The sequence below is a fragment of the Dromaius novaehollandiae genome, chromosome 21, assembly GCF_036370855.1.
Source record: "Dromaius novaehollandiae isolate bDroNov1 chromosome 21, bDroNov1.hap1, whole genome shotgun sequence".
Taxonomy (NCBI): Eukaryota; Metazoa; Chordata; class Aves; order Casuariiformes; family Dromaiidae; genus Dromaius; species Dromaius novaehollandiae.
The window spans coordinates 9,955,691-9,977,752 of record NC_088118.1 but is presented as its reverse complement, the minus strand read 5'-3'; the positions used below and the strand labels follow the sequence as shown (position 1 = coordinate 9,977,752).

Below are 22,062 nucleotides of genomic sequence, written 5' to 3'. Positions count from 1 at the left end.
CATCTAGGAAAAGCAGCATCCTTGAGGTCAGACATCCATGGAAAAGATTCCTCCCCACCTCCCCAGCCCTGCCATTTCTCTCATCAGCCACTGGGGACACAGAGCACTCTTGTTAAAATCTAACCTTTTTCCTCTCCAGTCTGTAGCTGAATGTTACAGCTCATGTGCACCAATTCCCACCTGCTTTCCGTAGAGAACTAGCTGCAAACAGACACAGAAGGATTTGTCTTAACTGTGATCAAAGAAAAACGAACATGATCCAGTGTCATAAGAAATAAAATACACTCCTCGACTCTATGTCAAGTCCAAGTTGCCTCCAGTGAGGTCCGCAGTCTACAAGGAATAACCTTCCTTGAAATGTTCTTCACAAATAGATAGGAAAGGCTGACTAGACACACAGTGAAGGAGTTGGTTGAAGAGACAATTAGACTCCTGAAAGACAAGGCAAGCTTTAGACTCCCTGAAGCTTAAAGCAGCACCTGGAGAGTTGAGAAGCATCTGAATGATAAAAAGCAAGGGGAGGAGGAAGACTGGGAAGCTATGGAAAGTGCATATGCCCAGATCGTCTGACACAAAGTTCACTTCAGAAATGATCAATTTAATCCGGGCATGTGGAAATAGGTGAAAGTTTACTGAGATTAAATCCACAGCATAGCAGAGAGAGCAGTGGTAACTCAAGGGGTAGATAAACATTTCCTGTCCTGAGATTCATGCCTTTCCTCAAATTTTCCATTACATCATCATGGGAAAACACCAACATTTGATTAAAATTATTCAGTCCTTTCAGCTGATGAAAATGTTCCCCTCCCCCTCCCTTTTTTTTTTTTTTTGGAAAACAGTTCTTCACCTTTCCAGGCAGAGCTCAGGTGTCCAACCACAAGCACCCAGAGGCACTTGGAGGCCCCATTGTCTCTGAGGCACCTGCCTGGGCCTGGCAGCTCTCACAGGGGACCTGCAGGAGACCGGAGCACCCTTGGAGCTGCAGAGGGAGGCTGGGCAGAGGGGACCAGGGCACCTGCAAAGGCACCAGCTGTCCATGACCCTGTGACTGCATCCCACCCCAGCTCTGAAAATCACTTTCATACAAAAATCAATTTCATACAAAAAGGTAATGCCTAATCGCCCCAGAAGACTAGTATACTGGAACAGGACAAATCAAGAAAGACAGTAAGAACACAAAAAAATGAAAAGCTGGAAAGTATAACCATGCATTTCTTTGCTTTAAATCTCTTTTTTTCAATTTCTTTCCTGTTTCATTTTTAATGTCATTTTCTAAACAGTTCTGCTATAATCAGGCCTGCACTGTTAAACAGGATATTTTTGTGTCTCACACAGAGACCAGTGCTCAGAAAACCACCCCGTGCCCACGGCTCTCCATGCCACTCTTCACTCTTTGCACAGAGCATGTTGCACTCTGACGTGTTGGGCTCTCTCGACTGATGAGGATAGCAGGGTGACCAGCTTTGTCTATTTTTGGATGGCCAAATTTGCACAAATCTCAACATTCCTGTGTTACTGTGACCTTTTAAAGTAGACTCTAAAACATCTAGCCACATTCCCTTTTCATTCCCTGCACAGTCAATGAAGTGCAACTTCATTTTTAGGGGACAACAGGGAGGAGGCTGATCTCGCCCCATGCCAGGACCCGTCAGTGCAGATGTCTCTGTCTAACCCAGTTGTCAGGACTTCCCTTTCTAGTCAATGGAGGGAAATAAGCTGTCTCAACTGAGCTGTTTTAAGATACATCTCCTAATGACAAGCAAAGGTCCCGTAGGAGGTGCCTCCAAAATTTCCAATACCACATGGGAACAAAGCTATCCTAGGGCATCTCAGGCAGCAACAGCCTCTCTGTGTGGTCAAATGAATCAAGCCCCAAAAGGAGATTCTAGTCATAAGTTGAAATCTTCTCCAAAAATAACTCAATGTGATAACTGAGCAAAAAAATCCTCTTTTCAGAAACTTCACACATTTTTACCATTTCCATATATATATTTTTTCTTAATAATTGGCAGCACCATGTTTGCACACTACAGTGACCATGGCTATGAAGCACAGCAGTCAGGATGACGTGTGTTCGGGGCACATTTGCTCTTTGCTGGTGTATCATCTCTACATTAAGCACCACAGACTGGGAAACCTTGCTGAGGACTTTTAAAAACAAAGAGCCTGCTTTGGTGCCTCAGGGAGGAAGGCTGCTTCCTCTCCCATAAGGTCCTACATCCTGCTTCTACAAAAAGAGCAACCCACGATAGAGATCAGTTTTGAAGCTCACCAAAGCATCTCAGTTTGTGGCCACACTTTGTGCTGTTTCATTCCACATGACTTTGATCCTGTCTTTGAAAAAAAAACCAACCCCCAAACCAACCCCCAAACCCCAGCTTCCCGCAGAGATCTGCCCAGTGCAGAGAGCTGTCAGCACAGGGGCACAGAAGTTGCCTCTCCAGTGCCCCATGTATTTCACAGCCTTTGTCACCATCTGGAGATGTTCTTAAAGGATTTACGAGCAACTTTTGGAAAATAACTGGGGTGAAGGGAGGTGACGGCTTTCCAGGATGTGAGTGGGAGTATCTCTGCTCTCTCTCTGGCTGTGCCATCTCCATGGCGGTGACCTACTGAGCCCCCAGATGACACGAGCTGAGGTCACAATGGGAAGCGCTGCATCACAGGGAGGTCTCCCCAGTGCCACAGCAGAGCTCTCACTTGTCTGCAAGACATGGGCACTGCTGGGCACTGCTCACACGCTCCCCACTGCTGCTCTTCGGAGCTGCTCCATGGCAAGGCAAGGGGATGGGAGGCAGTGGGGGTGCATTGGGGCCACTTGCTGACAGGCAGAGGAGCAGAGGACCAAGACCATCAGCGTGGACTGCAGTTCCTTGCTGCTGACGCTCATCCAGCTCTCCACCAAGGGTAAGGGCTTGGTAAGCTCCCTCTCGAGGTGTTGCACAGAGACTGTTAACTGCAAAAACTGCTGTGGATCCCGGGCTGTGGGAGTGGCAGTACAGGCCTGGGGGCTGCCACAAGAGCCCTGCCTGAGGGTCCCACCTGGCTCAGGGGGCAACTTATCCCCTCATGGCAGAGGGCAATCCAGGTCCAGGTTTCTCTGGGAGTGGGTCCCCCTTGGGGATCTGGCTCTGGCAGGAAAGAGGTCCTGCATCCCGTAGGCTGGGGTGTCCTGCAGCTCCCATGGGGCTCTCAAGAACCTGCTGGAAATGCCCAAATGGGAAATGAAACCTTCACCTTGCAATAATCCCAAGGCGTCTACTCATTTGGGAGAACCTCTCTTCCTTCCCCCTGGATCCTTTTATGCTTCCAACCTGGCAGAGCATGTTTTGGGCTCAGAGATGTTGTCCTCAGATGGCCACAGCCCCTGTCCTCCTCCAAACTGGGATCCAACCTCTGCACCCAAAAGACAGCCTGTTTGGGCCATCGCCACCCCACAAGTGCCTGCTGACCCCAAGACTGTTTCTCGGAGCCGTGGGTGGCAGTGCTGGGGGGAGCCCATCAGGACCATCTCCCCTGCCCCCTCCTGGCCCCACACCTCCACTGCCCAGCACCGGCAGGCCCAGAGCTGCTCTGGCCCTGGCTGCCCCAGGGCCCTGGCACTCCTCAGCCCTGTGGAGCGACATGCTGGGGCCCAGCCCGGCCCCGCAGAGAGCAGCCCCTGCCTGGCCGTGGCCCAGCCCTGCCGGGCGCAGCGCGAGGGCTGCCGAGCCCCGGGGCTGCTGCCCACAACATGGCGCCCCACCGCTGGGTGGGACAGGGGGAAGGGAGGGGCTGCCTGCCAGGTCACACAGGGCCACAGCGTTGCCATGGCATCGCCCCCAGTCCTGCCCTCTTATTGGCCAGCAAGGGGAGAAGGGCAGGCTGGGCTTGACTGATAGCTCTGTCAACCAATGGGAGTGCAGCAGGCTGCTGGTGACCTCGCCAGGGCCCTTCCCCAGGCTCCCTTTTTGTCCTGAACAGTGTGTTTCCCAGGGCTCACAGAGAGGCTGTCCCCGCGGGTCCCGCCTGGCCCCAGCCGCTGCGGTTGCTTGGTGCCTCTTGCTGGGCCAGAGCCCTGCGGCCCTGGCAGCAGCCGGGAGGGTGTTTGCAGAGCAGCTCTGTGCTGGGAGCTGCTGGGCTCCTGCAGGGCCTGGGCAGCTGCTGGGCAGCCAGTGCTGCCCTGGCCGTTGTCATTAGCCCTGCTCCCAGGTGGGGCTGCAGAGCTGCTGAATCCCAGCTCTGCTGGTTTTGTTACAAGACAACCCTGGAAGCTCAGAAGGAGTGTTCATGCTGTTTAAAGTAGGCGGATTAGGATAACCTCTATCTCTATTTTCTGAAAAGAAGCATTCTTTAATCAAGGACATCCTAGAGCAGCTAAAGCCCTAAAAGAAACAATAATTCCAAATGTTTTATTTCTAGGTACGTATTGACAATTTGGCAAAAGAATTGGAGGTCCATGTATCCCTAACTGAACTGTCCTCATTATAATACAAAAAATCATGCCCATAGGTCAAAAAGACCCATGCCCAAGTGAAGACCCCTCCCCTGAGTATGTGTAGTAGTAGAATGATGTGTAAGTGATATTATAATTGTATGTAAATCACTAACCAAGCAGTGTAGAAGGGAAAGTTGCAAACCTGGCAATTTGTTTGTATAAATGCTGCTTGAAAAGCCGGGGCGGGGGGGTGTGCTTGATTTGTGGGAAACCACTGAGCACCCAGGCTTGCGCAGCTCTGAAATAAATAAGCAAATGTCTCTTCTGAGTGTGCAGTTATTGGCTTATTGTACACCGGGCAACGAATCTGCTTTTCGGACAACAACAACTTGCCAGATCCTCTGCAGGTGTTCTCACTGCACTCCACTCCCTGACTGACAGAGACGTGGCGTTGGTGCCACCAGTGTGTGGACAAGGTTCAGACATGCTTTTCCAATATTAGCCTAACTAAACAGCTAAGATGTACAAGCAACTAAATCAGAGTGAATATATACATATATGTACATAGTAAATTACAACATGTAATGCATACAAAACTACTCAGTCCAGAAGACCAGGAGCATAATGTGTTTTCCCCATAGTCCTAAATTTGACAGCCATGATGACAGTCACTGCCAGGGTTGTCCCACACTGATTCTTTGGACTTTACATCATGTAGTACTTGAAGCAGGCTCTTTATCTTGTGGGTGTTGGGTTTGATGTGCTCAGTTCTGTCAGTGTCCCAACTACCATCAGTGTACAGGGCAGGGATGGAGAGCAGCAATGTCATGGCTCTGCTCAGCATATTCATCAGGTCACGGTTCTCTAGGCGAGAGTCTCCTAGAGGGGACATAGGCTGGGACACTTTCCCCTTTGACACCAGGTGGGTGTCTCCTGGCCCATCAGCAGTGATTTCCCCTTCTGGCTGTTCAGATTTAGGCAGATCATGCACCCACACACCATGTCCTGTAGACCTGAAACCACTTAGCTGCTGGGTGGGCCACAAGGAATCTGTTTCTTGGGTAGTGGGGACCCCTATCCACTCACATACCAGTTGAGCTATATGATCTCCCTGTGTACACTGCAGGAGTTGGGATCTGGTGTAATGGATCACAACTTTCACCTGCTCAAGGTAGGGTTCATCTTTCAGAATGTGTAACACTTCTGAGATCTGTCCAATCCCAAGTTTTCTTAGACTAGAGGCATAGTAATTGCCTCTCTCCTGTTGTTTGTGAGGTTCTTTGTACCTGATCAGCTGATGGGCCACTAAGAGGCTGATGAGTGGCAAAGTTATGATGAGGTGATTTGGCTGTGAAGATGACAGTGATGTCACTTCTGTCTCTGAAGGTGATGGTCCAGCAGCAGGCACCTGGGTGTGGATGTGCCTGTGAAGTTACCTCCATCTGTGCAGCTTAGAGGCCAGCAGCAAGTATACAGCTTGAATGGTCATCGTGCAGTCCGTTATAATGGAGCAGGTGATAGGCCAGTACACGGCAGTGAAGGTGACTGTGAGGTCACTGCAGTATCAGCTCTTGATAGGCCAGCAGGAGGCCCATGGCTTGGATGCTGATTGTGAAGTCACCTCTGCTGTAGTACCTGACTGGATAGCAGCAGGCAAATAGCTGGGTCATGTCCATCAGAGAAGCAGAAGGGCCTGCAGCAGGCATCTGGGCTTGATAGATGATTGTGAGGTGACTTCTTTCTGAGTAGCTGACAGGTCAGCCTTTGGCTCATGCCAAAGATGGTTTGTGAGGTCACTTGTCCTGGGGAATGTGATAGGCAAGCAGCAGGCTCACAGCAGGAGGATGTGCTTCTGAGGTCACTTATGCCTGAGGATCTGATTAGACAGCAGGCACGAAGCCTGCTGACACAGAGCCTGCAGACGCAGAGCCCTCGCCCTGCTGGCAACACTCTTCCCAGGGCAGCCCAGGAAACCATTGGCTTTCTTTGCCACAAGGACATGTTGCTGCCTCATGTTGTCTACCAGCACCCCCAGGTCCTTCTCTGCAAAGCTGCTTTCCAGATGGTCAGCACCCAGCATGTCCTGGGTTACTCTTTCTCACTTGCAAGACATTGCATTTCTCTTTGTGGAGCTTCATGAGGTTCCTTTGTGTCCATTTCTGCAGCCTGCCGAGGTCCCTCTGAATGGCACTGCAAACAACTGTTGTATCATGGCTGTATTTTAGGAGAAGATTGTGTCTCAGGAGCTTGTAGACCCTTAGAAGGCACATGACCATGCAAGTGTCTGTGAGGTCACTTCCATCTCTGCAGGTGATGGGCCAGGAGCAAGCACCGGAGTTGGAAACTGTCCGTGAGGTCACTTCTGCCTGCGTGCCTGATAGGCCAGCAGCAGGCACATGGGTTGGATTGTGATTGTGAGGTCACTTCTGCATGAGTACCTGACTGGATAGCAGCTGGCACATAGCTGGGTCACGTCCCTCTGAGAAGCTGACCTGCCAGCAGCAGGAATGTAGGGTTGGAAGATGATGATGAGAGTAGTGGTTTCTGAAGGACTGATAGACTCCAAAGCTCAAAGGCCAATCTGAGGCACATGGCCATGAAGGTGATGGTGAGCTCACTTCTGTCTCTGCAAGTGACTGGCAAGGAGCAACAGTCTGTGAGGTGACTTGTGTCTCAGTATCTGGGGTGTGATTTTTCTATCTGTGTGGTTTGCACCTCTAAGTAGATGGAGCCATCTTCTCCAGTCCTTCTTTCCTGAAGCTCAGACATGTACGTTTTGCCATCAGGGGAGCTGAATCCCACCCATGACTGTTAAACCCATGCCCTGCATTCATCCAGAGGATAGCAGGGAGGGATTTCTCCTGTTGGCTTGCTGCCATGCCATATGGGCTCTTCAGCTGGATTTGTCTCCCCTTGTTTTGGACAACCACTACTGGGAGGTCCGTCCACTCTTTCTTGTACAGACTTCTCTTACAGCTGACAGAGGGTCTCAACCCTTATCCAGGGTAATTCATCCTTGCAGCACTATGAACTCACCTGGCTCCTTCATCCTCTCAGCCTCTGGGAGCTGATCAGCCCAGCCACATTAGCTCACTCCTGGACTGTTCTTTACAGGTGAACCCCCTCTGAGATGATATCCCAAGCGTGGATCTGAAGCTAATTTGGACAAAGGTCCCCTCTTGGCAGTGAGGTGTGGAAAAAAACAAGTGAGAGTCAATTCCTTCTAGAGTCATCCAGGGCTGTCCCAGCAGGCCTTGCACAGTTAAACTCACCCACCCATCATCAAACTGTACATTAGAGCTTGCAGTGTGGCTCCTTCTTGGTATCACACTATAAAAAAAACCAAAACCCAAAAAACTGTGGCTGGTAGTAATCATCATGCAAAACTTTGGGAACACTGAGCTGCCACTGAGCTGAAACTTCCAGATGATGCCTGTGCTGTCCCTGGACTGCAGGGGCGGTACGTTGGGCTTGGAGGAGATCTAGGCAAGGAGTTGTACGCTGCTCGGTGGCAAGTACGCTGCGGAGGAGCGAGTCCTGAGCAGGGTGGCCATGAGCCGTGTGCCTGCCTGCCTTCTGGCCATGGGCTGGTGGGGTGGCTGCAGCAGAGGTGCCCTCACAGGGGCACCCAGACAGGGCCCTTTCACCTGCATCACCCTCCCCCCTGCCCCGCCCAGGGCTGTCATTGCTGCTGGGTGGGCTCTCTGATGCACTAAATGACATCACAATGCCTGCTGGCCACCACATCTGCTGAGTGCCAATCAGGTTGCTGCAGTGGAAGTGACCTCACAGTCAACACTGCAGCCACGTCCCTTTTGCCTGTCCCTCCCCATCCTCCCACCTGTGTCTCAGCTCTGCTGGCATGTGTGGTGGTGTGGTGCCCTTCTTGTCCTCCAAATGGCCCCTTTCAAGTGCTGGCCAGTGAGGTTCCTGTAAAAGAAGTGACCTCACCATCAACATCACAGCTCTGTCACCTTTTCCTGCCTCTCCCCCTTCCCTCTTCCGAGTCTTTGTCTCTTCTGGATCCCACTTCAACATCCCAGCCACGTCCTTGTCTTCTTTACTGGCATCTCCCTCTCCCCTATCCCACGGGATTGCACACGTGTCTGGACAGCTCACATGGCAGGATTGGAACCAGCTCCTGAGGAAGGCAGGCTGGGACATCAAGGAGGTGGAGAGGTGCTCTATGGAAAGGGGTGGCTGCAGCGCACAGAGCTTTGCCTTGGAGATGGTGACAAGCCAATCAAAAGCACTGGAGAAATGGATCGTAAGGCAGGTGGAAAATTGGCTGGACCATCAGGCCAGAATGCTGTCTGTGATCAGTGGCACTGGTGGCCGATTACTGGTGGCATCCCTCAGTGTCCAGCACCTGGGGCAACACTGATTATCTTCTTCATTAATGGCTTAGACCATGGAATGGAGCACACTCTCAGCACATTTCTGGACAATGCACAGTTGGAAAAACCTTGTCTAGTTCCCTCTGCATGGAGCAGGGGGTGGGACTAGATGATGCCCAGAGGTCTCGTCCACCCTAAGTGCTGTGATTCAGTGACTCTTTCCCTGGAGAGCTCTGTAAAGACAGAAGAGGCAAATGCAGAAGAAAGGAAAGAGAGGTAGAAGAAGAGATAGGAAATATGTCTATTTGAATACAGTCATTCCTCAGAACAAGATTTCTCCATTCAGAGAGTGTTGGTAGGAAATATATCGGGAATGAATAAATCTAACTATATACATGTATATATTAAATGTATACAATAAAGAAGAAGGAAAAAAATCATTGCAATTGATAAAAAAGATCTGAAGTCGTGGAAATGAGGACTTTTTTCAGCTCTTGCATAGAGTTATTTTTCAAATAGGTTTCGCCTTATGACTAAAAGTTAGCATTCAGGCCTTTATTCATTTGCCCACATGCAGAGGCTATTGCTGCCTGAGGTGCCCTGGGGTGGCTGTGTTCCCATGTGCTGCTGAGAAATGTGACCCAGGACCTACAGGAATCTTTATGGAGCATTAGGTGCTCACCAGGAGAAGTCCCTCAAGACCTCTCTGGAGCACATCTTATTTCTCTCCCTTGACTAGAAAGGGAAGTCCAGACACTTGTGTTAGATGTAGACATGTGCACTAAAGTGGCCTGGCATTGGGTGAGATCAGCCTCATCTCTTTTGTCACCTCAAATGGAGTAGCACTTCATTTACCATGCAGGGAAGGAAACGGGAGTGTGGCTAGATGATTAGGGACTCCTTTCAGACATCACTCTACCACAGCTATGTTCAGGTTTGTGCAGATTTGGCCATCCAAAGATGCAGCATTTCACTGAAGCTGGTCACCCTGCTTGCCTCTATCAGTCGAGAGAGCGCAACACCTCAGAGTGTGACTTGCTCCGTGCAAAAAGTGAGGAGTGGCATGGACAGCCCTGAGCAGGAGGTGGTTTTGGTGCAGTGGACTCCGTGTGAGACACAAAAATATCTGTTTTAATGGTGCAGGCCTGATTATAAGAGAAAAGTCTAGAAAAGTCAATACAAAACGAAACAAGGAAGCAATTAAGAGAATGACCCAAAGCGAAGGAATGTTTGGTTACAGTTTCCAGGTTTTAATCTTCTTTGTGTTCTTATGGTCCTTCTTTGCTTTGTTTTCTTTTCTTTAATATAGTGGTCTTTTATGGGGATTTTGTGGTTTTTCTTTGTTTTGTTTTTTTGTTTTCAGAAAGAAAGCGATTTTCAGAACTGGGGTGGGATGCTATCACAGGGTCATGGACATCTGGTGCCATTGCAGGTGCCCTAGTCCCCTCTGCCCAGCCTCCCCCTGCAGCTCTGAGGGGCTCTGGTCTCCCGCAGGTCCTATGGGAGAGCTGCCAGGTCCAGGCAGGTGCCTCAGCTGCACCAGGGCCTCTCCAAGTTTCCCTGGATGCTTGTGGTTGGACACCTGAGCTCTGCCTGGAAAGGTGAAGAACAGCTTTCAAGATTTAAAAAAATATGAACACACTTGAATCAGCTAAAAGTCTAAGTCTAAAAGGACTGACTAATCCTAATGCCAATGTTTTCCCATGATGAAATAGTGGAAATTTTGGGGAAGGGTATGAATCTCTGGATATCGATCTGTCCCTCTCAATTTGCGTTACCACTGCTCTGTCTATTATGCTGTGGCTGACATCTCAGGAATCTTTCACATATTCCCCCATGTCCCGATTAAACTGATCATTTCTAAAGTTGCCTTTGCATCAGACTATCTGGACATAGGCACTTTCCATAGTTGCCCAGTTTTCCTCCTCCCCTTGCTCTTTATCTGTTCAGATTCATCTCAACTCTCCAGTTGCTGCTCTGAGCTTCAGGGGGTCTGAAGTTTGTCCCGTCTTTCAGGAGTCTAATTGTCTCTTTGCCCAGCTCCTTAGCTGTGTTTCCATCTAGCTGTATTTCTCCTACTTAAAACATTTCTAGGAGGGTTATTGCTTGTGGGAAGTGGAGCTCACTGGAGGCAGCTTGGACTTAACATACAGTAGAGGAGTGCATTTTACTTTTTTTTATTAAACTATATTTTTTTCTTGCAGTTAAGAGAAATCCTCCTGTGTCTGTAGCTAATTCTCTAAGGAAAGCAGGTGGGAATTGGGACATATGTGCTGTAAGATTCAGCTACAGACTGGAGCAGAAAAAGGTTAGATTTTTAACAAGAGTGATGCAAGTCCCCAGTGGCTGAAGAGAGAAATGGCAGGGTTGGGGAGGTGGGAGGAAGGTTGTCCATACAGCTCTCCTATCAAAAATGCTGCTTTTCCTACATGTCCCCAGACCTCATTAGCAGACACTCTGGATCAATATCAATTGGAGAATGTGGAGATCACTTATTCTGCAACGTGAAGAATAAAGAAAGCTTAAAAAGCAGACATCTTTCTCTTGCAGGTGCTCACTGAAACCTTGCTCTTGTAATTGTGCTCCTGAAATATCTCCAATTATCCATACAAGAATTGAAGAACTGAAGAAAATTATGGATAATTATGGAAAGGGACATGGCTCCCCAGGGGCTAGATGCATTTAAATGCCCCCTCTGGTGTATTTGGGTCAGAGCCCATGCACTTCAGATGTTGAGAGGAAGCTGAACAAGCCTCTCAAGAAGTTGAAGTCAGATGATAATCCCCAAGTTTCTTGGAGCATTACTGGGTCCCACTGAGGGCCATTACCAGGGAAGGCTCCCGGGGGCTGATTAGAGCAGAAAGTTGGAGGCCCTGACTGCAGGCAGGCAGAGGAAGTGTGCAGGTGGCTGTGGTGCCAAGTCAACCTGGATGTGTGTTATCAAGCAGAACAGCCAGGCACTGACACCCAGTCCCAGGGAAGGGTGATCCTTTCCCTCAGGCGTTGCTCGGGGCTCTTCCTGGGGGCAGCGTGAGGGTGGGGGTGTGCAACGCCAAGTGCAGGACCATGATACGGCACCTCCTGGGCTCCCTGGGGACGAGGAAGCAGCAAGGCCACAGTGCTTTCAGGAAATGGTGTCTTCTCCTTCTTCAGGGTCCCCTTCTTCAGGGAGCTCGCTGGCAGAGACACCAAGAGGACAAAGACCTCAGTTCTGTTGGGAACTTTTAGCCCTGGCAGTGCCCTGGGCTGTCTCCACCACAGTCTGTCCTACACTGTCCCATGCCTGCACCTGTTTCCCTGCAGACGAAGGGGAAGTTTCCCCAACCTGCTTCACCACCTTGCTTTAACTCCAGAATGTCTCCACCTCTATTGCTGTCTCTCTATCCTCACTTGCTTTTCCTTGAAACACAAAGCCAGGGGCTGATCATAGGCTCCCTCTGGGTGACCTGTGGCACCACAGCACTACCCTTCATGTGACATTTCCTTTTCCTAATGTCACAGCTGAATCCCACAAGCTGCAGCTTGTGGCTCTTTCCCCTTCTCGTGATGTTTCCCACTACCAAGAAAAGCTCCATCAGCTCTGAAACCACCCTTCAAGCAGTCACAGGCTCCTACTCTACTGCCCTCAGCCTTCCCTTCACCAGGCTAAAGCAGCCCTGGTCCTTCAGCCTCTCCATGAAGGACTTGTCCTTTAGACCTCTAACCTTATCTTCACAGACCTCCTCTGGATCCTCTCCAGTTCCTCCCCATTGCTCCAGCACAAGGCATCCCACACTGGGACACCCTATTCTAGATGTGGCCACACCAGTGCTGAGACGAGGGGGATAATAGTTCAACTTGTCTGGGTGGCCGCTCACTTCCTAATGCTGCCCCGTATGCAGTTGGCCTGATTTATGGTCAGCAGGCAGCACTGGCCCATGTGGCATCCCTTGCAACGTCCAGGTCCTTCTCCTCAGAGTCACTCCTCTACCGGTCAAGTCCCAGCCTAATGTGATGCACAGGCTGTTCTGTCCCCTCTTACACAGCACCTGCCATTTCTCCTTGTACAATGTCATGAAGTTTCTGTCAGCCAAATCCCCAAGTCTTTCAAGACTCCTTGGGCTTTGTACCACTGTTCTCCACCCTTTGAGCCAGGTGGCCTCCAACTCATTTCCCACACCCTCCATCACTTCCTCCTCCAGGCCACCTCTCCCCAGTTTGGCTATGAAGAAGTTATGGAAGACGATGTCAAAGAGCTTCCTACATTCAAGGAGTGCATGCACTGCACTCCCCTTGTCCACACAGTCAGTCATCCCATCACAGAAGGCAGTCGGGTTGACCAGGCACAATTTGCCTTTGATGACTTCATGCTGGCTGTTCCCGACCCCTTCATGTGGCTGGAACTAGCTCCAGGAAGATTTGCTCCCCAGGGCCTGAGGTGACGCTGACCAGCCCACCACTCCCCAGATCCTCTTTCCTGTCCTTCTTGAAGATGGATGTGATGTTTGGCAGGCAGGAGGGGAGGGCCAGGGGCCGGTCAGTGGCTGTGGGGCTGTGCCAGCTCCTGCTGCATCACTGGTCCCTGCAGCATGGAGAAGAGGGACAGAGGACGAGGCAGCATGGGGGTGGTGGCAGGTTGGCAGGCGCAGGTCGGCAGGGGCTGGGGGCAGTGGGGGGCTGCAGCGAGGGGTCGTAGCTGGTGTTTCAGCAGCAGTGGCTGTCGCATTCACTTCACATGCAAAACTCCCGCATTGAGCCCAGGCAGAAACAGCCCATTTCCCTGGTGCCCGTGCCACCCTCCCAGCAGGATAGGGACATACAAGGAGCGTACTCTGCCTGTTGTGGTGCTCAGGGCAGCTCCCCAAGGAGCACGGCTTTGCCTGAGGGACCTCATGGTCCTTGGCCTTGGCTCCAGCACAGCTGGAGCAAGAACAAGAGCTCATGGGCCAGGCCAACATCCCCCTGGCACAGGCCCTGCGACAGCCTTCAGTACCCCGTCCCCCACAGCCCTCCTGCTTTGGCAGCCTCCACAGTTTCTGCACCTTGCCCAGCCCTGGCCATGTCCCACGCAGGGGTTAGCACACAGCCATCCCCAGGGCCTGCTGGGGTCTGGGCCAGGACAGAGGCTGCCTAGGCCTGGCTCTTCCCCTTGATACAGGCACTGAGCCCAGCAGGAGCGAGCCGGCCTCACAGCAAAACTCGCCCATAAACCTGGTCTGTGCAGCCAGGGCTGGAAATGGCCTCCACTCTCCTGCACCCAGCATGTCTTGATTCCCCTCCACGAGACCTGGCTCTGCCCCACAAACCCACCGGTGTGTGTCCTCACCCAGGGACTGCATCAGTGCTGGCCTGCCTGGCCATTCCTGGAGCCTCCCCTGTGCTCCCTGCAGGGCCCCGAGCTGGCGGTTCTGCTCTGCAAAGCGAGCGGGTTGTGGTGCCCCAGGGCCATGGGGTGACTCTGCACTGGTCATGGTGGTCGAGGTGAGAAGCAGACCCAGCTGGATGGCCATCATTGCACCTGACAACCCCCTACCAAGGGGTCTGTGGCTGTGGATGATGCTCTGAGCAATCACAGGACATTTCAAATGGCTCAGGCTGTGTTCAGGTGTGTCCCTAGAAGCAGCGCATTGAAGGTGACATGAACCACTGTCCAGGCTCCATTCCCTCTGCCTGCAGGGTCCCCACTGTGGGCATCTGTCACCAGCCCTGTCATAAGGGAGACAGTGCCAGGCAGCTACTGCTTGACCATTCAGCACCTCCAGGAGCACTGGGCACCCACAAGTAAGAGCTGGTTGAGGGCTGGATTAACCCTCATTCCCTAACACATCACTCCATGAGCTCATTGCCTTGAGCCCATGGAGAGCCCCCAAAAAGCAACAGTGCCTTCCAGGGGGAAAGTCCTTGAGCTCATTCTTGTCTCCAGCTTTGGGAGAAGAGAGGACCCTTCAACCTTCAAGCACTGCACCGAGGAAAATCTCCTTTTATTAGAGACAGGCCAGCTCTGACACAGTGGTCGGCAGATTTACAGAAGGCCTCTGGGTCAGACAGACAGGGTTTGTGCCTCTGGGAAGTGGGATGAATTCAAATACTTCCGTACAAACATGATTATCACAGGGAGAATGCCTGTGATGCAGGCATTGTCTAAGTTGTCTGAGATAAATTCTAGTCACTTACAAAGAGGGATGAACAGCTTATTGCTGCTGAAATAGTACCCATTCGATCAGTTTCTTCAGTGTGTCCTTGAGCTGCTTGTTCCTCATGCTATAGATGAGGGGGTTCAGTGTTGGAGGCACCACCACATAGAGAACAACCACCACCAGATCCAGAGATGGGGAGGAGAGGGAGGGGAGCTTCAGGTAGGCAAACATTGCAGTGCTGAGAAACAGGGAGACGACAGCCAGGTGCGGGAGGCACATAGAAAAGGCTTTGTGTCGTCCTTGCTCAGAGGGGATCCTCAGCACGACTGTGAAGATCTGCATGTAGGACACCACAGTGAAAATGAAACAGCCAAAGACTAAAAAGACACTAAACACAAGAACCCCAACTTCCCTGAGGTAGGCGTCTGAGCAGGAGAGCTTGAGGATTTGTGGAATTTCACAGAAGAACAGGCCTAGGACATTGCCTTGGCAAAGTGGTATTGAAAATGTGTTCCCAGTGTGCAGGGCAGCATTGAGGAAATCACTGGCCCAGGCAGCTGCTGCCATTTTGACACAAGCTCTGCTGCCCATGAGGGTCCCATAGTGCAGGGGTCTGTAGATGGCAATGTAGCAGTCATACACTATGATGGTGAGGAGAGAAAACTCAACGGAAATTAAGAGAAACAAAAAGACCTGGGCAGCACATCCTGAGTAGGAAATGGACCTGGTGTCCACAGGGAATTGGCCATGGATTTGGGGACAGTGGTGAAGATGGAGCCAAGGTTGAGGATGGAGAGGTTGAGGAGGAAGAAGTACATGGGGGTGTGGAGGCAGTGGTCACAGGCTACAGCTGTGATGATGAGGCCGTTGCCCAGGAGGGCAGCCAGGTAGATGCCCAGGAACAACAGGAAGTGCAAGAGCTGCAGCTCCCGCGTGTCTGCGAATGCCAGGAGGAGGAACTCGTGCAGGGAGCTACCGTTGGACATTTGCTTCCTCTGGGCTTTGGGGGACTGTCCAGGGAGGAAAAGATATTGACAAGTTAGGACTGACTTGGAACAAAACCCACAGCATTTCTCAGAGCAACTCCCCATATTTCCTTTCTCCTTACCAGGAGGACCTTCTTTCACCTTTTCTAATTCTGCTCTTGTCTGTGCTTTCGGAGTCTGCCATAGGGAGCAAGGTCCTCTGTCCATGGGCTCCAGAGGAGTCAGCCCCGCTTGTTACACAGACACTCAGAATCAAGTCTCCAAAACAGGATGGTCAGTCATTGTGCAGTGACAAAGTGTCCTTGCAGGGCTGTCAGTGGGATTAGGTGAGACTCCTGAACCCTGTTTGGCTCAGTTCTAATCCCGTTGGCTGGGGACCCAGGTGACCACCCAGCACATGCATAATTCATTGCTATTGATACACCTTAACCTCAGAGTATGTGACAATTCCTGCAGGAACACTTTGTATGGACTATTTACAAATGTCTTAGCTATGCACAAGCTGATCACTTTTGCAGCAAGGACACTCCACCCAGGATGGTTATCAACACATTTCAGCATACAAATTGGACTAGACACAGCAGGATTTGCCACAGGGGAATTCCTACAACCTTCAGAAATTCTCACCTGCAGGGCTGCCATAACTCTCAGTCAAATATTTAATTGCCTAGGTCCAGTCAATCACCCAGTTTCAAGGTGGTCCATTATCTCCTGACAACCTATTCTCTCATCTGTGCAGATGACTGGTGAGGAAATTCTTGGACCAGGCAAGGAACTAACAACCAAAGTGCTCTGGATGTGCACACAAGCGTAGCCCTGGTACCCAGCCAAACCACAAGTATGACTCCAGAACAAAACTGACTTTTCATATCTGAAACTCATCTGTAACTCCAGTTCCTTAGCTCTCACCATCTGCTCTGCCACACTGGGTACATGGAGAGAGCAAACAGCAACACATATCTGGGGTGGGGTGGGGGGCAGTTTCTGGGGATGGATGCCAAGAGCTGAGTGAGGGGGATTTCATACAGTGACCCTGTGGAAATACTCTCCATGTCCTGCAGGGACAGATGACATTAGGATCCAGCCCATCAGCCTCTGGAAGAGAAGAAGCCTGGGAGGAATTCATCTCCTCCTGTTTCACCCTTCTGAACAGAGGTGTCTGTATCCAAATCAATCACCACCAGCTCCCACTGTGTGCAAGGGAGGAAAATAGACACATGAAGGCAGGGGTTACAGGACCATTGCAGAGGCCCTCATTCCACGAAGATAGATCCTATCCTCACATCACTTTACCATCTGCACCACATCTGCAGCCACAATAGGGGTTGTGGGGCAGGGGGTACAGGCAAGCTCTGTGTCCACATCCTCTCCCCGATTAAGCCTACTCATAATGGGGAAGGGGTGTGCAACCTCTTCACAACCCATTCTCCAGAAGAAGGGCTGTAGCAGAGGGGCTTACTCACCACACATGGGACACATCTCTTGAAGGGATAGAAATCCTTGGCTTTTTCCATTCCTAGAGAATCCTGAGGGGCAAAAGTGTTTGGGTTAGTGCATTGCCCAAAAGAGGATGTCTCCTTATGGAGACCTGGTGCATTCCCCAGCCCTACAGACTGCATGGCCCAAAGACCCACAGGCTAGGAGGGGTCTTGGACCCCTCACTCTGATGCAAACACCTCCAGATGGGCACGCAGGAAAGCATGCATCTTACTCAGCTGTAAGTAACCTTCTGGTTACTCCACTGTGGACCATCCCTCAATTTGTGAGGCTCCACTCCCTGCCCACCCCAGGCACACGCTGTTCCTGGAGATCCCCTGAGCTCTCCTGAGGGTTCAGATTCCCCTACAGTAGGATGGGCATCTGTCATCAGCACGGTCACCTGTGGGACAGCCCCAGGCAGGCAATTCAGAGACCATTCCCCATCTCTACTGGCACTGGTCACCGAGAAAAGAGCTCTGAATCCAACCCTTGGTCCCTAACAGATCACACTGGGACTCTGAGCTCATCCTCTAGAGCCCATGGAGTTCACAAGCAGAACACCAGACCCTTCAGTGGTGCAATCCTTTGAACATATTTTTGACTCCATCTTCTGAAGAAAGGCCAGACTTCAGGCATGTCACACAGGAGGTCTCCCTTTATTACGGAAATGTTATTCTGGAGGCCAGGTCTAGCATAAGGGTGCCCAGGGCCTGGTCCTGCCTGAGCTCACAGAAGTGGAAGCATCATGTTACAGGAGCACTTAGGCCATTTACACACATGAAAGCACAGCAGGACAGTGTGGAAATTAGAAGAGCAGCCCTGAAAAGAGAAAGTCCTTTGCTGTTGGTGGATGAGTCTCCAGGAAAGCTGCAGCCCCCCACTCCGAGGCTGCAGCAAGGATATGCATGCTGTGGCAGTGTAGGGATGCTCTGGAGGGAGTGTTATTATCCCCATAAGCAGACTCCAGACTCTCCTCCCTACTGCTCCCACTCTGCTGTGAATGTTGGAGCACTGAAGAGGGAAAGGACCAGCCCATGGTGACACTTGGCTGCCACCGTCATAGGAGAAGTGTGTGAGAGCACACCCTGACTGTGGCTAGGAGAGCTGGGCTCTCCTAATGGACACCGCCTCATGGTCTCACTCTGTCGGTACTCATCTGAGCCTGACTCTGTGCCCCTGAGCTCCCTTGGTGTCAGTGCCAAAAGAGACACTGCAAAGGGAAACTCTCCTCATTGCACGGGGGCATCCGAGGGAGCTCAGACTAGCAGGCTCTGAAGTTCCCCCATCTCTGCTGATGAAGGGGGGAGCCTGGTTTCCTGCTTCAACACAGTCTCTGGGTCAGATTCAATGGAGAGCTTCCTGAGGAGATGGGACATGAACCGGATACCTGTGTTTGTTTTTTAACATGGATGTAAAAGAGAAAAGTAAGAAAGAAAGAAATACTCAACACAGCCTTGATGCCAGATATCCTGGCAAGTGAATGAACATGGAACAGTTATTGGCGCTGGTCTTGTACCCATTGGATCAGTTTCCTCAGTGCCTCCTTGAACTCCTTGTTCCTCATGCTGTAGATGAGGGAGTTCACTGCTGGAGGCACCACCGAGTACAGAACAGCCACCACCAGATCCAGAGCTGGGGAGGAGAGGGAGGGGGACTTCAGGTAGGCAAACATTGCAGTGCTGAGAAACAGGGAGACGACAACCAGGTGAGGGAGGCACATAGAAAAGGCTTTGTGTCGTCCTTGCTCAGAGGGGATTCTCAGCACGGCTGTGAAGATCTGCACGTAGGACAGCACGATGAAGACAAAGCACCCAAAGACTAAACAAAGACTAGCCACAAGAACCCCAGTTTCCCTGAGGCAGGAGTCTGAGCAGGAGAGCTTGAGGATCTGGGGGATTTCACAGAAGAACTGGCCCAGGGCATTGCCTTGGCAGAGTGGTATTGAAAATGTGTCAGCAGTGTGCAGGGCAGCACTGAGAAAACCACTGGCCCAGGCAGCTGCTGCCATTTTGACACAAGCTCTGCTGCCCATGAGGGTCCTGTAGTGCAGAGGTCTGCAGATGGCCGTATAGAGGTCATAGGCCATGATAGTGAGGAGAGAATACTCTGCTGACATGAAGAAGGCAAACAGGAAGACCTGGGCAGCACATCCCGAGTAGGAAATGGACCTGGTGTTCCACAGGGAATTGGCCATGGATGTGGGCACAGTGGTGGAGATGGAGCCAGGGTCGAGGAGGGAGAGGTTGAGGAGGAAAAAGTACATGGGGGTGTGGAGGTGGTGAGTGCAGGCTACGGTTGTGATGATGAGGATGTTTCCCAGGAGGGCAGCCAGGTAGATGCCCAGGAAGAGCGAGAAGTGCAAGAGCAGCTCCTGCATTTCTGCAGACACCAGGAGGAGAAACTCATTGAAGGAGCTGCTGTTGGACATTTGATCCCCCTGGGCATGGTGGACTGTCCAAGGAGAAAAAGACAGGGACAAGTTAGGAGAGACTTTTAAAGGAAAATAAATAAATTAATAAAACGTTTCATTTCTTATTAAAAATCCCATATGGCTCTTCTCTTTATTGGGAAGCCCTTTGCGCAGTTCTCTTGCCCAAGCTCTGGTTTGTGCTGACAGAATGTTTCATGAGGAGCAAAGACCTCTGCCCATGGGCTCCAGAGGAGTCCATCCTGCTGTACCTGCAGGGGCTACATGGGCATGGGAGTGACTAGCTCTGAGATTCACAACTTCTGTCAAATGAAACCCACTCCTCTTATGGAAGGTCTTTTCAGCATCATCTCTCCCAATTCTAAACAATGAGGATTGCAGAAATGAGTTTCAGGGATTTTTTTTTAATATTGCTCATTTTCTTTGAGATGCCCCTGTCACACCTGGAGAGTGCTCTTTAGAGGCAGAAATCCTCAGCATTTCCACTGTGAGTCCTGAGAGGAAAGCAGCCATTGTCACTTGGGGCAGAGTGACGACATCCTGTCTGTCTCTTAGCTTTGTTCCCAGCTGTGTTGTGCTTGCACCGCTTTGACCTGGAGGATGATCATATTCATACGTTACCCTGAAAAGAAACCAGCCACTGCTGAGAGCGGAGGAGTCCAGTTTCAAAGTGCAGATCTCCAAACTTCCCTCCCTTTCTCCGAGCACCTGAGGGAGGTCTCCACACTGCCCTTCTAGCCAAGGACACACAGGGCTCTTTTCAGCTGTCCATATACAGCCTCCCACTATTATCTCCAGTCTCTCAACATCTCTGCAGCTTCTTCATGGGTCTCTCAGACATCACAGAGATCCTATGAGACAGCTGCACCTTTCTGGAGGGCAGGTCATAGCCTGGCAGGACACAACAGGGAAACAGTCAAAGGACTTTTAGGACCAAAGATGGTTTCTCCTTAGGGGAGAGTCAGCTCAATTGCCAACCCCATGGACTGCGTTTCCTTTAGCCATACAGGTTCAAAGGGGTTGGGGCACCCTCATTCCCATGTGGACACCTCTGTTCCATATCTTGCAGCCTTGGTTTCTGAACTGCAGCTGAAACCCCAGCACCTCAGGGAACCCAAGACCCATGAGCAAGAACAGGAGCAGCATGGACAGAAGGGAAAACAAGGAGCAACACCATGATCCTGCTGCCAAGGGAGGCAAGGACAGAGAGACAGGCACTGGGGAAAGCCTTCACCTTATCCTGCTGGGCATGCCACATTGCAGACAGCAACACTGCAGGGCATCACTCTCAGCCCTGTTGTCAGGCAGCATGAAATGGGCCTGTGGCAGAAGAGAGGACCCTTCCCTCTGGAGGTCTGGCTGTAGAGGAGGCAGACTCATGCCCTGGACTCCATGACTGTCAGAGTAGAGGCTCTGCTGAATGGGAGAAGAGACACGGGGCGGGGCTTGCTCAGAGGAAGATGTCTGTGTTGGAGAGACCGACAATGGCTTTCTCAGTCCATCCTCCCATGATGATTCTGTTAGCAGTTCCCTCTCCTTCCCTGCCCATCTCTGCTGCCTGGACATTCTGAAAGACCCCTCACCCATCCCTGAGGCTGTAAACAGCACCAACATCCCCTATGGTGGCCTCATCAGGGTTTATCTGACCTGCTCTTTTGCACCTGCACACTGGGGAATGCCCCTGGCCAGTGCCCTGCTTCTGGAGAGGTTTCTGCAGGGCCAAGGTTAGCAAACTGGGGAAGGCATTGGCATCGCAGGGACTGACCATGACTTGTTTACATCCATCCTCCCATGATTTTTCTGTAACCAGTTCCCTCTCATTCCCTGCACATCTCTGCTGCCTGGAGCAGTCCCTGCTGGGAGCTGTTTCTCAGTCCTAACATCTTTTCCTGGTCGGTGCTCACAGACCCCATCCCACCCTCGCTGCGCTCAGTTCTGCTCTACAGAAACCTCCTGTGACAGGGCACTCACCAGGAGCATCCCTATGCTTGTTCGTCCAAAGAAGCAGGTCAGATAAACTCCTATGAAGGTACAAAGGTGACATTGATGCTGTCTGTAGGCTACCGTGGGGATGAAGTGGTTTGCTGAGGTTTCTCACAGACATATTGATCTCTAAGAGTGAAGATCCCAGTTTCTTGCCAAACCAGAACACTCTTCCCTTTTTTTCTCCCTACCAAAATTAGTGAACTGAAAATGCAGACACCAGAAGGAAAACTCTTTCTCTTTCAAGTAACCCTTCTCTTGATCTTCTTCTTGAAAAGACCCCTCAGACATGTCCTGTGCATGAGCTAGAGCTGTG

General features: G+C 51.2%; 1 protein-coding gene across 1 annotated transcript; it reads right to left on the bottom strand.

Annotated features, from left to right (window-relative positions):
- Nucleotides 1-18,830: 18,830 nt before the first annotated feature.
- Nucleotides 18,831-19,763, bottom strand: LOC112996644 (olfactory receptor 14C36-like). Its single transcript, XM_026122260.2, has one exon. The coding sequence runs from the start codon at nt 19,761-19,763 to the stop codon at nt 18,831-18,833; it is 933 nt and encodes a 310-aa protein (XP_025978045.2).
- Nucleotides 19,764-22,062: the final 2,299 nt, after the last annotated feature.

Bases quoted from the DNA above. Each gene is read 5' to 3' on its own strand.
- LOC112996644 (XM_026122260.2), bottom strand. From the start codon at position 19,763: ATGTCCAACAGCAGCTCCTTCAATGAGTTTCTCCTCCTGGTGTCTGCA.